Source organism: Notothenia coriiceps, unplaced genomic scaffold, assembly GCF_000735185.1.
Source record: "Notothenia coriiceps isolate Sejong01 unplaced genomic scaffold, NC01 NC01_scaffold00029813, whole genome shotgun sequence".
NCBI classification, from domain to species: Eukaryota; Metazoa; Chordata; class Actinopteri; order Perciformes; family Nototheniidae; genus Notothenia; species Notothenia coriiceps.
The window spans coordinates 3,225-19,810 of NW_011362514.1; the positions used below are offsets into that span (position 1 = coordinate 3,225).

General features: G+C 41.4%; 1 protein-coding gene and 1 long non-coding RNA gene across 3 annotated transcripts; one reads left to right on the forward strand and one right to left on the reverse strand.

Annotated features, from left to right (window-relative positions):
• Nucleotides 1-1,221: 1,221 nt before the first annotated feature.
• LOC104959072 (uncharacterized) lies at nt 1,222-4,131 on the forward strand. Its single transcript, XR_799822.1, has 2 exons — nt 1,222-1,457; nt 2,278-4,131. It is a non-coding gene; the product is annotated as an uncharacterized lncRNA (long non-coding RNA).
• Nucleotides 4,132-4,894: 763 nt separating this feature from the next.
• Nucleotides 4,895-15,184, reverse strand: LOC104959073 (myocyte-specific enhancer factor 2A-like). 2 transcript variants are annotated; one of them, XM_010786931.1, is made up of 3 exons: nt 15,122-15,184; nt 10,883-10,933; nt 4,895-5,483 (listed from the first exon to the last, which is right to left on the reverse strand). In XM_010786931.1, exons 1-3 carry the CDS (start codon nt 15,157-15,159, stop codon nt 5,024-5,026), a joined length of 549 nt encoding a protein of 182 aa, XP_010785233.1. In that variant the 5' UTR covers nt 15,160-15,184; the 3' UTR covers nt 4,895-5,023. The 2 variants fall into 2 exon arrangements, with proteins under 2 accessions (XP_010785233.1, XP_010785234.1); XM_010786932.1 differs by lacking the exon at nt 10,883-10,933.
• Between the last annotated feature and the right edge of the window lie 1,402 nt (nt 15,185-16,586).

The window sequence follows — 16,586 nt, forward strand, 5'->3', positions numbered from 1 at the left end:
CACACAAGCCCCGACGTAGAGCCACTCAAACCAGGAATATTTGTCTAAACACTTATTCAGATACATTTAATAGAAGTTTTTTAAATCAAGGCCACAAACCTAAATTTGGCACTGTTGCTGTTTCACGACCGACCATGGTTGGACAACTGCTGGTTTCCCAGCATGCCCTGGCGTTTGGCATATTCTGTCTTGTACTGCAACTGCGGTTGAGTCAGTTGCCAACCGAGTGAGTCGGTCACCATACGGTACAGTTATCGCTGTAGATTGCTCGGGCTGTTTTTTGCCTGTTTTAAAGCGTGAGTTTTTCTTTTTGTTTGTCCTAGACTGTTGACCCTTTAGCGTTTGGATTTGTCTTGACTTTGGAATATGAACGACACTAAAAGAGAAACTCTTTCCCCAGACCACGAGACTGATACCCCCCCCCCTTTTCCCTCCTGGGTGCCTATATTTAATCCCAACCATGCAGACTAGCTGGTAAAAACCAAGGGACGAGGTAATAATACTTTTCTTTGAATCAGGGACGGAGCCTGCACCTGGCTCAACAACACATGACGCAGAATTCCCAGCGTCGCCCTCACCCTTGTTAACTGCAGATGCTGAGAAACGGTGTTTTGGTGTGTGTGGTGTGTGTGTGTGTGTGTGTGTGTTTGGTGTGTGTGTGTTTGCGTGTGTGTGTGTGTATGGTTTGTTACCATGTTTTTACCAGAAGTGAGTGTGGGGCAAAATGTTCATTCTCATTTCATCGCGAGCACACACCTGCGATGCACACAGCTGAATTTATTTTGTGTTTTGATAGATAGCTGATGTTCAAAGTGGGCGATTGGCCGAGGTATCCGTGTATATAGTAGCAATCTGTAACCTTTGTTGGCTTTTGTGTGACAAAGGAGATAGGGTGTTTTTGAAGGTATAGATCATACAGTATGAGTACAAGTATATATTTTAAAACAGGCAGGGCAGCTCTGCATCGGGGGGCGGGACAATAGACGACAGGGATTGGATATACAAACTATATATGCAGGATATCCCCTTAACAGGAAAAAAAAAATCAGCAAACCGTTGATTCTCAGCGGAGTTCCGGCGGTGGTGACAGCTGCCATCCGTTGAGAGCTGTCGGTCGTGATGATGAATATAATAATATCACTTTTTTCAGAGAACAATAAAACAGACTGTCACCAGCACAGATAACACTGAAATGAGACTTCTAAACATCATTACTACAGTGAGCTTTAATTCAAGGGCGGGGGCGGGTGGGGTGGGGGGGGGTCAGGTTTTTTAAAACTATTTCCTCCGCCACGATTGTCTTTCTGTTTTTTGCAAAAAACCCGCTCCATCTACCGACAAAACAAACAAAGGGAGGCCATCTTGTTTTTTTTTGTTTGTTGTTTTGTGTTCATAAGCTCAGGTACAACAGTCTTAACAGTCAAAGTGTTTACACTCGGAGGATAGCAGTGTGTGTTGTGTGTGGTGTGGTGGTGTGTGGTGTGTGTGTGTGTGTGTTGTGTTGTGTGTGTGTGTGTGTGTGGTTGTGTCGTCGTCGGTGTGTGTGTGTGTGTGTGTGTGTGTGTGTGTGTGTGTGTGTGTGTGTGTGTGTGTGAGGAGGACGGATACTCTCCGGACGGAGTAAACAGAGAGGTGTAGGGCCGCACAATTGATCAACATTTCATGGATTTGCATTATGTGGTGCGATGTCAAAGCTAAATATTTAGTAGTATATGAGAAATATCTGAATTAAGTATTTTTAGAAAAGTCTTGGTATTCTGAAGACCTAATAAAATATGGTGTTTGGTTCAGATCCTCTTTAAAAAGTCCAAATATTCTTGAATATTTTGACTTAAGTGTAGAACAGAGTGAAACAAAGTTTATGTATTTCAAAGGTTATTTCCAATCAAAACCGACCCGGTGATGCCTTTAATTTGAATGAAGTTCATAGTTCATCGCGGGAAGTGATCACAACTTTTTCTTGCGAAGATCGTAGTATGGAATCATCCATGTAATTAGATGAAATATCCCCTTATTCTGACACACATGTGTTAAATGAGACCCAAGGAAACCAGGAAAGATGATATATTATAAATATATTTTTAAATATTTAGTACATTTAATTGTGTCCGCTACCATTTGCCTGTCTTCCCCTCCGTTTTAAAACTCTGTCTCTGCAATAAAGGCACTGGTTGCCCAACAAAAATATTTAAAAATATAATAAAAACATTTGAATGATGTTTCAAATATGATCCGTAATGTTTGGAAATTGTGCAGCCCAAGTAGTGTGTTTAAAAGTGTGTGTGTGTGTGTGTGTGTGTGTGTGTGTGTGTGTGTGTGTGTGTGTGTGTGTGTGTGTGTGTGTGTGTGTGTGTGTGTGTGAGATTTAAAAACCAACTGAGTGAGTGACGGGGCGGAGGGGACGTGTCGAAAGTTGAAAAGTGTGTGTTGGATTTGGGAGGCAGTCATTAAAAGATCTGGTTCTGTGACCCTCGGCTTAACGAGACCCCGGCCCTGCGTCCGAAGCTTCAAACGAGCAAAGCGACGGAGGGTGAAAGAGACAAAATAAATACTTTTGCACTCTTAACCATTTTTAAATTTTACCCGCTAAACCCAAAAATCGCCCCCTTACAAAAATGACATCCTTCACATTTTCTTTTACCTTCATAGTCGTAAATATAAAAGTACAGCCAACCAGTGACACACGAAGGAAAGATAATACATGGCTTATACCGAGAGGAAAGGTCAGGGGGGGTAAAAAAAGCTCAATACTCTCTGTGTGTTCGCTCTGATATGTCCGTGACAGAAAATACTTAGCATTATTATACTGACACTGCAAATACTCAACACTTTGATATGCCAAAAGTACTTATAATAAGTAGAGATTATATCCGCAAACATCTTTAAAAAAGTGGAAAGCTTCTTGGGGGGAAGTGAGACCATCATGGGACACTGGACAGATGGAAATGTAACAGAGAAGCTAGAACTGGGAAAACCAATGATATTTCCAAATCATGTAATTTCTTCGTTGGTTTATTATTCATTTATATTTAAAATCTGTATCATGAACGTTTTTTTAGGTTTACAATTGGTGGATGTGCTATTTTTGGAGGGAAAACAAATAAAATGATTATCACATTTGCAAATGAATCATATTTAATAAATATATAAATTAAAAAAACCTCATCAGAAGTTGTACTTTTGATATTGTATTTAATTTAAAAATAATTTCATATTTTTAAATAATTATCACCTCGTAGAAATATTTTATTTACTAATTTCCCTTTCCTTAATATTGTCTTCTTTTAACTCATATTTAATTTAACTTTTTAATAAAATATTAAAGGTGTTCCAAACTGCAGAATGCTAATGGGAGCTCTGATTGGTTAATAATAAATACATTAACTTGGAGAATTTAATAAATAGTGCAAAGATTGTTTTGTATCTGCTGAATGTCAGATTTTGAAAAGCAGGTGTATCTGTTTAAACCGGCGGTGAGTGTGTGTGTGTACAGAATGTGTGTGTGTCCATGGGTCAGGGTGGGGTTCAGGTAAAGTGCGCTCCATCAGTGACGGAGTCCTAACCGTTCTCTCTCTAAAACAGTCCGAGTCACCGCGGCTACGTTTTCCCTTTCTACAGCTCCCTCTTTAGGCTCGTCCACATATTACACTTTATATACACGCATAAATATAAATAAAAAAAGAGACCGATCCGCTGAGAATCAACGCGTTTGCTATTTTTTTTTCCTGTTAAGGGATATCCTGCCGATATATAGTTTGTATATACAATCCCTGTCGTCTATTGTCCCGCCCCCGATGCAGAGCTGCCCGCCTGTTTAAATATATACTTGTATCATACTGTATGATCTATACCTTCAAAAACACCCTATCCCTGTCACACAAAAGCCACAAAGGTTACAGATTGCTTATATACACGGTACCTCGCCAATCGCCCCCTTTGAACATCAGCTATCTATTCAAAACACAAAAATAAATTCAGCTGTGTGCATCGCAGGTGTGTGCTCCAGGATGAAATTGAGAATGAACATTTTGCCCCACATCACTTTGTTAAAAAACGAGGTAACAAACCATACACACACACACACGCAAACACACACACACAAACACACACACACACACACACACACACACACACACACACACACACACACACCTTTCTCAGCATCTGCAGTTAACAAGGTGAGGGCGAAGCTGGGATTCTGCGTCATGTGTTGTTGAGCCGGTGCAGCTCGTCCCTGATTCAAAGAAAAGTATTTTACCTCGTCCCTGGTTTTTACAGCTAGTCTGCATGGTTGGGATTAAATATAGGACCCAGGAGGGGAAAAGGGGGGGGGGGGGGTCATCAGTCTCGTGGCTGGGGAAGAGTTTCTCTTTTGTGTCTTCATATTCCATTTTAGTGTCTTCATATTCCAAAGTCAGACAAATCCAAACGCTAAAGGTCAACAGTCTAGGACAACAAAAAGAAAAACTCCACGCTTTAAAAACAGCAAAAAACGGCCCGAGAATCTACAGCGATAACAATGTAACCGTGGTGACGACTCACTCGGTGGCACTGACTCAACGCAGTGCAGTACAGACAGAATATCCAAACGCAGGGCATGCTGGGAAACCAGCAGTTGTCAACATGTCGGGTGAAACAGTCAAAGTGGCCAAATTTAGGTTTGTGGCCTGATTTAAAAACTTCTATTCAAATGTATCTGAATAATGTTTAGACAAATATTCCCTGGTTTGGTGGCTCTACCCGTCGGGGCTTGTGTGTGTGAGTGAAAATACATCAGAGTTCAAATGTGTACGCACATTGCCATACACATGTGTTGACGGTGTCAGCATGCTGTGTGAGGTCAGCGTTTCCCGTGTAGGTTACTGGGTCGATGTATAAACGGTGTATAAATATGTGTGTGTGTGTTTGTGTGTGCACGACGAAGGAAATTGGGGGCATCAGGGCTGGTGGGGGGCATGTACACAAGCCACAAGTACACATCTCCATCTCAATCCTCCATCTGTCCGTCCGTCCCTCTGCGGATTCATGTGACCCAGGTGTCCAGTCTCATCCTCTTCACGTTGGTCCCGTCCTGCTCCTGGGGTTCAGCCGATGAGGGCCTCAGGAGGACCATGGTGGGTTGTTGTTGCCCCCCGACGCCGCCCTGGTGGAGGAAATCTGTCGGAGCGCCTCCTCTTCCCTGGTTCCCGTCGTCCCGATCGCTGCCATCGTACGAACTGCCGTTGCTGCTGAGGCTGTCGACTGGCGAGCGTCCCTGACCTCCGACCTCCAGGCGAAGGGTACCCGGGTACGCCACCGAAACTAGACCCTGCCCCTGGAGCTGAATCTGGCCGACTCCTCCTCCCATTCCTCCTCCTCCTCCTCCGCAGGTGGAGCTGGGGGTGCTTCGGTCACGGTTCGGAGACACGGGTTCGGACTTGATGTTGATGTTGGGGTTCGTGTTGACGGTCAGTGCGCCGCCTTGAGAGAGTTGACCCATCGGCCTGGAGAACAGAAAGATGGAAGGAGAGAAAACAGAAACAGTGAGATATGACGATAAGATAAGATGGACCTTTGTTAATCTCCATGGGGAAATTCAGTAGTTTAACAGCAAGAATGAAAAACAGGACAGCACAGATTGACACAGATTAGAGATTAATACAATTAAAGATAATATATGATGAGAGTACCAAGAACATAAACACTGTCTTCAAACAGAACATGAGAGTGGACCTTCATTAGATCACAGTTTGCTTGTCGAATAAAAAATTCTAGGAATGGTCGCAACCAAAATGAATGCATCATCATTTTTCAGGATATTGAAGCCACTTTCAAAGACAAGGACCTAAGACACTTTGCAGCAATGCGTATGTAGGCTTCAGCACACGGAGGACAAGGACACACCAAACAAAAAGGACTACATTGGAGGCCACATTTAGAAGCACAGTCTAGAAGCCATGCAGCTCAAACATTTCGGATTTGGTCCGCTCACGTTCCCGTTGCATGATTAAAAGTTACGAGGTCATGGGTATTTTCAACCTGACAGGTGAGACGTTCCTGAATAGTTCCTTGTAAGAGTACAAATGTCACCTTCTGATATTAATACACAGAAACTGAAGCATCTACAACGTAAGAAACAACAGCTACTGTATACTGGAAGATGATCAAAAATAAAAAAAATGCTGCTGCTGCTCAAAACGAGGCTATTTAGAAGTCAAAAGGAGAACAAAAAGTATAAACTTGGAACATTCTAATCAGTTTCAGCTTAAAAACCTGATTATAATAATGAAAAAATGAGAGTTAGGAAATCCCCTGCTTTTATCTCGAAGATTGAAACCATATTCTGAGAAAAAATGGATTTGAGAATAATAAAATACGACTTCTTCTGCTGCCTGCTTTCCAGGAGCCATCTGTTGGATGAGGTCCATGTTCTGCCTTTTGGCTTCATTCAAATCAAAAACAGCACTACGCCTAAAAACACTGCCTGCGTGTGACTTCACAAACTGATCAGACAACTAGCTATGACACAGGAAGGTCAGTTTGAGTAAGTTCAAGACATTCAAGTGAATTAGAATTACCGCCTCCTGGTTGTTGGCCTCCACCAACACGTTTACACCCGTGTCTGCCCAAAGTATCATCATCCTATTAGACAGAGTTACAATTGCCATGCTCATCTGAGATTAGTTATTGAGTTCTGGCTGAAAGAGTTTTCTGTTTGCAAGAAGCTTTTAGGGAATTCGTTCAAGACTCACGGAGATATCACATTCACACAAAATGGGACAGTTGTAACTACTCGCTGGTGCAAGAGCATTTAAGAGCATCGAATAAAAACGTGTTTATACGACTGATGTTGAGTCTCAGAGGCTCAGAAGTCTTCTATCAGGATTGTGTGTTTCCACGTTTTTTGATTGGACAACGCAGTTCATTTCTGAAAGACATCGAATAGGGTTTTGGTAATAGTGTAGCTATGCTTTTCTGCAGTATCACTGCTTCAGTGCCTTCAGTGCAACAACACGTTGGACTCATTGAAATGAATGAGTGGGCAGCTATGGGACATGCAGTGCTGCTGTTTGTCTGACAGAGACTTGTTCAGCACCATCGGGGTCTAGAGTTTGGAGGGTTCTAGGTTTCTGGGTCTATTTTGTAAGAGAATGTTAATCGTTCAAATCCTCAAAGCCTGTTACTATTAGGTTTAGGTAATGGCAATCTATACTTTGAAGGTGTATGGACTTATGTACACCTTTAAAAAGGTATTGACCGAAATATCCCAGAACCAAGTAGTATCCAAACTTCTCCAGTCGAACGATACCTGCTTCTGATCGTTCGTAGTCAGTTTTCGAAACAGATGACTATGTGTGGGGTTTTGCTACTAAGAAATCTTAGTATTGTTTCTTTGTAGTAATGCGATTTGTCACTAGCCCACTAACGAAGCAGCAACAAAGCATCCTCCTTACACATAGAGGGTATCAAAGGAAGTACTATCGGTATGATTTTAAGGGGATTGCTAAGAGAGTGGTGAAGTATTATTCTCGGCCATATTTTATGTGAAAACGTGAAAATCTCTGCAATTTGTGTTAACCATAGACTTTATATTTCAGGCATCTTACAAAAAATGCATTAAAAATGACATTGACTTCAAGACAAGGGAACTGAAAGTGGCAAAATGATAACTCATCTCCTGGTTTTAGGGTTAGGGTTGACCTGGATCAGTCTGCTAACGGTAATCAACTCTTTGTAACCAGTGTTCCTGCACGTATCAAAGGCACTTTTAAAGTTTTTTGGACGATGGAGAAAACACTTTTGAATAAGCCGCTCAAGATGATTTCTGTGCACGTTCTTCAAGATGTTTGTGATGTTTACAAATCTAACGTCTGAGTCTGTGCTTCTACCTTCTCTCTCTGATCAGCCCCCCCACCCTCACCCTCTCTGAGTGGAGTCTGTCACTCCGACTGACACCAGCTGTTGACGCTGCACTGCTCCTTTGACGGTGTCGACAGGATTTTTCCTTTTCCCCAACTCTCCGTCTCCCTTCGCTTGACACGGTCGATCTGCATTTGAAGCTCCCAATTACTGCGCTTCGCCCCTCGGGTGTGTTCTAATATGTCATATCATGAGCCATCTGCAGCACTGTATCTCTAATATTCCCTCAATTACTGGCAGACAGACGGGGGAATTTAAGATAACGCTCCTCCGGGCGATCTGCGGCACTCAAATGTGCTCCGTGTCCTGCTCCAGTTCTGACACACACACTGAAACTCATGCACTCTTACTGGCTCACATACTAATGCTCCTTCCCTGCTATCCTCACACACACTGACAACACACACAGAGATGGAAGAAGAGGTACTTGAGTAAAAGTACTTGAGTAATCGTAGAAGTACTCAGATCTTGTGGTTGAGTAAAAGTAGAAGTACTCAGATCTTGTACTTGAGTAAAAGTAGAAGTACTCAGATCTTGTAGTAAAAGTAGAAGTACTCAGATCTTGTACTTGAGTACGTAGAAGTACTCAGATCTTGTGGTTGAGTAAAAGTAGAAGTACTCAGATCTTGTACTTGAGTAAAAGTAGAAGTACTCAGATCTTTAACTTGAGTAAAAGTAGAAGTACTCAGATCTTGTACTTGAGTAAAAGTAGAAGTACTCAGATCTTGTACTTGAGTAAAAGTAGAAGTACTCAGATCTTGTCAGTAAAAGTAGAAGTACAATCTTGTACTTGAGAAAGTAGAAGTACTCAGATCATGTACTTTGAGTAAAAGTAGAAGTACTCAGATCTTGTACTTGAGTAAAAGTAGAAGTACTCAGATCTTGTACTTGAGTAAAAGTAGAAGTACTCAGATCTTGTACTTGAGTAAAAGTAGAAGTACTCAGATCTTGTACTTGAGTAAAAGTAGAAGTACTCAGATCTTGTTCTTGAGTAAAAGTAGAAGTACCAGAGTGTAGGAATACTCTGTTACAGTAAAAGTCCTGCATTCAAAATGTTCCTCAAGTAAAAGTAGAAAAGTATTCTCATCAAAATATAGTGAAAGTAGCGACAGTAAAAGTAGTGATTGTGCAGATTGGTCCATTTCAGAATAATATATATGATATGTTTTATAATGATTGATCATGAAAGTGTTCTCAAAGCTGGTCAAGGTGCAGCTAGTTTGAATGACTTTGTATACTGCAGGGTAGCTGGTGGATTTACTCCAGGTGGAACTAAAGTCTGATTTAACACTTGATTATATTTCACATCATTCATCCACATCTGAGAAGTAACTAAAGGTATTAAATACATGTAGTGGGGTAGAAGTACACCATGTACCTCTGAACTGTACAGGAGTAGAAGTACACAGTAGCATTTAATGGAATTACTCAAGTAAAACACAAGTATCTCAACATTGTACCTAAGTACAGTACTTGAGTAAATGTACTTGGTTACTTTCCACCGGTGACTTTAGGATATTTCTAGCCGCATATATCCAGGATGACACTGGGAGAACATGGGTTGTATTTGATTCCAGTGTTGGATGTGTCTTGTTTTGGAAGGGTGGTGTACACACACACACACACACACACACACACACACACACACACACACACACACACACACACACACACACACACACACACACACACACAGGTAGACGTATGGCGGGAAAACAGCAGAGTCAGCGCTCCGGTGACAGTGATGAAGGCGAGAGGAAACCCCCCCGAGCGCGAACAACACAGCGAGCACAGCCAGAAGCAGACAGTGTGAGGAGAAACAGCCCTGTGTCCCAGAATGCACTGCTTCTCTGAGGAGCTGCACAATCACTCTCAGATTAAGTGAAATTCAGACAGATTTACTGAAGAAGTCGTTTCGAAAAAACAATGTGTTGTACATAATTAAAGGTTTGCCACTGAATTTGACGGATCACAGTCTGCGCTGTCTGCAGTTCAGGCTGTAATTAGTTGTAGTTTTGCATATTTAAAGGGCCACTCCATCGGCTTTACACACGGTTAGGGCTCCTCAGTTTGTGGAAGCAGCTGCTTTAACCAAATATTCACAATATAACGTTCCCTCTTTTAAATCTAATATACTGCATTTTGTCAAACATGAACTGTACTAAGTCTTTAGTTTAGTGTATATTTTAATGTTAAAGTCCTTCTCTGTGTTTATGCACCAAAACTAATTCCTTGTATCTGTAAACTAAGTGGCTATAAACCTGATTCTGGGAGGTTTTAAATTGAAAGAGGCCAGGGTTTCATGATGGATGAGAAATTACAGATTTAAAACACTCAATTATAGCTATTTCAATTGAATGCTGGTAAAAGTACTTTAACAAGCAGTTTCCTGTCTCTGCGGATTGTCAACATGTTAGATAATTTATTGGGTTATGAGCCGAGATATTGGATCTAACATCCTATTCCGCTTCTACCTCCTCTATCCTTATTTAACTTGAGGAGCTTATGTTATTGTAACCTCTGAAGCACTTATAATGATGGGTATACCTTTGTATAATCCTGGTTTCACCTTTACAAACACTACTTTTAAAAACAGGATCATAAAAAAGCATATTTACCTAATTCTGTGACACTTTCTGCCCTAACATAATTCCAATTCCTCAATTAATTCATGCTCAAATGTAGCGTAGCTTCTGCCTGATTGAGCCCAGAGAAATGAATCTTCTCTAATCTTTTTTTAGACAGGCAACACGTCTCTATTTCAGTAGCAAACTCTTTTTAAAAACTGTGCTCTAGTTCCTCATGCAGCAGGTATTTTGGGAGCGCAGCGTGCTGTGTGTGTGTGTGTGTGTGTGTGTGTGTGTGTGTGTGTGTGTGTGTGTGTGTGTGTGTGTGTGTGTGTGTGTGTGTGTGTGTGTGTGTGTGTGTGTGTGTGTGTGTGTGTGTGTGTGTGTGTCTGTAGTGTGTGTAGAGAGTACAGTACCAGCAGAGGCCGTCCTCTCTGCCAAAGAGCAAGTTGGACTGAGAGGCCAAGCTGCAGAGGAGGGGGAGGAAAGAAGAGACAAGCAAGTTTAAAAAACGAGAGCTCCGACAGCAGGGAAGCAGCGGGACGGAGGCCAGGCACGCTCAGTGGTAACAGAGGAAAGATAAAAAGGCTCAACAGCTGCTTCAGACATGTTGTTAAGAGGCAGAGCGGGAAGTGTTGCTGCTCACACACACATTGGATTTCCTTCCACACGCAATGCATTCTTACAGTCCGCTCCAATGCACCTAAAAACATCGGCTTTTCCCTCAAAATGGGGGTCAAGCCAACGGGAGTTTTAAAAGGAATATTCCCTAAATTCTCCAACAGTGTATTTTATTTAAGAGCCTGCTATAAATACAATCGTTTCATTTTAACTTGAGGGATGACATAAGACATATGTTTTGCAGAATGGAGACGACAGCCCTTTGTGTTTCCCTTTTATGAGAGAATTGTTGTATGTTGGGCTAATGTGATGCCTACATCAGTTTGCTACTACATGTAGTAAACAGACATTTCTTTCTATCAACAGCTAGTTGTTCCTGTTTTGCTGGAGGGATGAACTTATGCATGTTTTGCAATTATTTGTAGAAGGGAGATGGCAACCGTTATTGGACAGATTTTCGTTTTCTAACAACTTACAGAAAATGCAATTGTGATTTATTTGCATCCAATATGCCAGGCTAATCTGTGTTGGCTGATACGGCCCAACACCATGAGAAGAAACGTGCTGCAGCTTCAAAAAACTTGACGAAACATGCGTAGCGTTTACAAAAAATTACGGTTGGCTAACTTTTAAGTGTTTGGGTTCCCAGCTGTGTGCGTCACTTTTTAATGTCCCCTGGTTCTGTTGTGTTCTGAGCTTCTCGCAGCGTTTTGTTTACACAGCGCTTTTAGTAAACGCTGGGCATGGGATGTCAAGTTAGTGTTTTGGCACATTTGTGTTTTGACATTAGCATCGTTTCTGAAGCTGCAGCGAGTGTCTCTTAGGGGAAATGTTCCGCGTTGGCACCTGTGGGCCACCGTACTAATCTGAAGCACAAATCAATTTGCTTCTGATAAGCAGACACTTTTCATCCACAGCTCTTAATAGCTGCATGCAAAGTGTAATAATCTGCTTTTAAGCGTAGAACCAATAACCATAAGCATCCAGTGACCGCACAGTCTATATGTTTTTTGCTCACTTAAACTATAGCAGGTAGCAGAATGCTAAATGAAGCGTCTGCTGTTTTTTTTTAACTCTGTGGTGTCTAATGTGTACTCTGGGAAAACACAGATTCCTCTGGGGAGGTGAACAGCCTCTGACAGCATGTGTGCATTGTGCCCTGCTGATTAAAAACAGTGTGTCCTGTGAGCAAGTCAGCAGTGTGTGTGCGCTGTCTGCAAGTGTGTTTTTATTCTCAAACAACAGCTGAGAGAAGGAGGGAAAGAGACACAGACTGAGAGAGAGGAAATGTGTTTTTGTGGGCGAAAAAAAGAGAAGAAAGTGAGAAGCAGGGAATCTTCAGCCACCAATAAGACATTTCATCCACTCCACAGTTATTGTAGCCATGAATGGATCAAATGGACAAAAAACAACAGTGATGCACGAGCACACAATGTCCCGAGAAGTTGTTCTGTTTGTTTCTCTGCTAAAATGTACCAGTCTGCAGATAACACATCGACGCCGAGAGGAAACAAACAACAAATGGCATCCGGAGAGCGATTCTATACAGACAGGGAAACAGGCCGAATAAGAGAGGCTCTGCAGGGTGGCAGCCGTGATATATTAACATTTAGATTACGGGAGAGAAGGGGAGTCAACAGGTGTACGCCAAATTAAACTCTGAGAACAAAAAAAAGCAGGAAATAAGCAGGAAGTAAGGAATGATTAAATAAAGGGGGGATGGGAGAGGATGAGCTGACAGAAATGATTTTGTGGTGCCGAGTTTAAGTGTGAACGACAGCGAAGGCGGCCAAACCGTCGCTCGCTGTTTGATTGGACAAAGCTTTGTTTGAGATGAAATCAGAAAGCAGTCTGGGCTGCAGAAGCGTCCGTCGTGCAGAGAGAACAGTTGGGAAAACGCCGCTCGCTTGTTTTCAGTGACAGACACTGTGATGGCACACACAGATGGATAAACCTGCCCCGTGTTTATTCTGCTGTCAAACCGGAGCGCACAATAAATCCCTGCTTGTTCAGTTAAGTCAGGATTAGTGATCCAAATGTCTTAAAGAACACAACAGAGACACTTAATGTAGTCACTTGATACTTATTACTTAACACTTAATACCCTTAATGCTCCTTTTCAGGTTCATATCAGTATGTAGTGTCTCTACTTTAAAGAGTCCTCTCCTGCTGATGTTCAGGTGTATATCAGTATGTAGTGTCTCTACATGTTTCCATGCTTTAATGTTCAAAAAGCTCTTTATTGTTCTCATACTGTCTGTGCTGCAGCACCTCTTTTCACCCTCTGTCTGAAACCAGAGCCCAGTGTGCTCTGATTGGTTAGCTGGCCGGCTCTGTTGATCTATCTTTAAGGTGTAACTTGTAAAATGTAACTTACAGATATCCCTTTAAAACTTCCCCACGTCATTACTCACTTAAGATAATTATGTTTCATATTTTTCTCAAGTGTTGAAATGTTGTGTTTAAAACGCAAATAGAAAACAATAGTCAAATAAACTTCTAAGTGTATATTTTGTTTATACTAATCCGAAAGAAGACATGTCCTGGAAGCAAAACAGACCGAAATCTCAAAGCTTTCATCGTAAAGATTAGAAACACTTCACGGTATATAAGAACTATTTTTATTTCCCTCAGTAGAGAAGCTATATCTGGATTTAGCCAATTCCCTTGAGAACAAGCGCTGGCTCCTTCTTCATGTCCTGAGTGTTTTACCAGATCTGCCTGCTGAGTAATTTCATGCAATCTGGACGTCCATTTGTTAAAACAGGGCGATGACAGGAGCTCTGCTGACTACATCCTGCTTTCTCAAAGACACACAAACCCCCCAGGAGCCACAGCTGCTGTATACAATAACAAACAACCTATTATCATATTTTCATGGACAATTTTCAGCTTGTCAGACGGAGAAACACACAACAGTCTCCCTGCTGACAGATCGCATTACTTCAAGTGTCAGTTGTTAAACACACTTCTGTTATCTTCATTTTGTTGTGTGTGATAGAGACTGTGAGCAGCTGCAGTCTCTTAAATTTACTTCAAGCAAAGATATTTCTAGGGTCCGAGCACCGACACCGTCAGGTTTTGTATTATTATGTCTAAAAAGAATCACAGTTTCGAGGGCCTAAACATGTTTATAGATGCAATTTTCGGTGGTGAAAATGTACGCATATTAGGGTTTGCGCATATTGTTCCTACATGTATGAAATGTGGTGGGTGTATGTATCAGTATGTAGTGTCTCTACTTTAAAGAGTCCTCTCCTGCACGTGGAGATGACAAATAAAGTCTATTGTGGCTAGACTTTAAACCCAACAGGAATTCGGCCATCTTTAGTTTTACAGCATTTTTTGACGATTTCCGGCAGCTCCTTCAAATGTTGTTGAACGAAATGTTGAATGTTAATTTCAGTGTGTGTTGCAAGCTGAAAAGTCCATAATCACAGCAGACCCAAGAGTGTTACAGACTATTAACTGATTATCAAACTCCATCTAATTCCAACCTTCATTTGATTTAATGTAATCCATCAAAATAAGTGGCTTTGACAGCGAAGCTACGTCTAAATTATTCTTTCTAGTAGTGCTGCTGTGTCTGAGGAATTGGAGTCTATGAACACTGCCGGCTGACAGTGACAGCTAAATGGCTGCAGAGTAAAATGTTAATGCACTGTGTGGTGTACAGCTGAGCACTGGGACGCCGTTTGGTCCTGAACGCAGCATCAGGAGACGCCTTTTCCGAGCGACACACTGCAGCGTCTCCCTCTTTGTTCGTGACACTTCCAAAGAGCTTCACATCTCAGAGTTATGTGCACGCAGATGCTAACAACCACACGAGTAAACTGTCTTAAACTGAAGCAGCGATGAAGTGCAGACAGCAAAGCATTAACATGTGACACACAGATGGAAAGGACAGAAGGTTTTGCATTGATTTTGTGATTTCTTTGGGTTATTCGGCTCCTAACCAAAGCCTGTGAATATAACTTTACAGATAAAAAGGCATAGCAGAGCCGCTTAGCCTCAGATGCTATCATGTCATTCACCTCAGGTTAGCAGCAAAATTGGAGATGCAGTTAACCATCTCTGCATTCTGTTTCTCTGCACCCCACATGCTGTGGAGAAAAAGGGGGGAGGGAGGACACAACAAGAGGCTGTTACAAGCTGCTCCCCCATCCACAGGTTAGCCTAGCACAGCCAGACGGCTAACAGAAAAGAATTAGCGCTAGCGGCTAAAATGCTACGACACACACATGGTCATGAAAAGTTGAAAATGGCTGCTTTCCCTTCCTGTGATGTAATGAAGACTTTTCTTTTTGCCACTGCTTTTAATTGAACTATTCATATCTCACACTGCACTGTTTGTATATATTGATTGTTGTCTTTTATGTAGGTCTTAATGTGTGCATATGTATAAATATGTCTTGTGTACATATAGGTATATACATATTTGTTTTTGTATTCGGGATTGTGGGAAACGGTATTTCGGTATAAAGTTGACTTTGACTTACTTTTATTAATGTATTTTTATTTTATGTTGATTTGATTATCTTTGCTTTTTAATGACTGTTTTTTTTGCCATTTTCGTAATGTCTTTAATGTTTGTAAAGCACTTTGAATTGCTATTTAAAAAGACTTGCCTTGCCTAAACAATAATATAAACACCTGACTTAGTATTCTCTGAAGTAACTTTACAACAGAACTTCTGATAAGAGACACGTTTTTAAATTGTGTGTGTGTCGTGTGTTGCCGGATAACATGACTAGCAGACTAGCTACCAGGAGCTAAATGAGAGAAGGACCCCAGTGGGAGTTGGATCTGAGGGGGGGTGAGTGGGAGGATGGGAGTGGAGGTGGGGAGAAGAGGCATGGAGTATCTAGGTCAACGCTAAGATGAATCAAACACAGCTGGGGTGATAACACAGCTCCGTATGGGAGAGGCTTCAAATGTTTCATGAGTCTGAGTCAGAGGTGGGAGAGCCACTCTGAATTCATTTAGTTTAGTCTAACCACGTTGGAGAAACACTCTGTCCTGCATTCAGTGTTTATTACTTAACCATTGCATCAAAATGTGTTTGAACTACCATTTGTCTTAATTTACATTATTTAATTTCATATCCCATGTTCTATCTACATGTATATAGACTTCTTGCACTACTGTTTATTTTGTATTCCTGTATTGTATTATACATGTTGCATTGTGGGAGGAGCTCAGGTCAGAAGGAGTTCATTGCCATTTCTACACTGCAGCTTACGACACTAAAACCTTTGAATCTTTGCATTAATTAAAGTAGTTTTTATGCAGAATGGCCATTTTTTAGAGCAATATGCAACAATTTATTGGATTTTGGAGAGTAATATGTAACAGGATTATGTAATCAGGACAGAGAAAAAGGTAACTGTGTTCCCTTACACTTACTTAATACAAATAACTCTAGGCTGTTGACTGTAGGTATCTATGTATATGTCTGTGGATGTGTGTATATATATATATATATATATATATAATTGA

Bases quoted from the DNA above. Each gene is read 5' to 3' on its own strand.
- LOC104959073 (XM_010786931.1), bottom strand. From the start codon at position 15,159: ATGGTTAACTGCATCTCCAATTTTGCTGCTAACCTGAG. The intron at 10,934-15,121 runs GTGAATGACATG...CCTCCTCTGCAG, and splicing joins AATTTTGCTGCTAACCTGAG to CTTGGCCTCTCAGTCCAACT. The intron at 5,484-10,882 runs GTACTGTACTCT...TCTGTTCTCCAG, and splicing joins AGAGAGGACGGCCTCTGCTG to GCCGATGGGTCAACTCTCTC.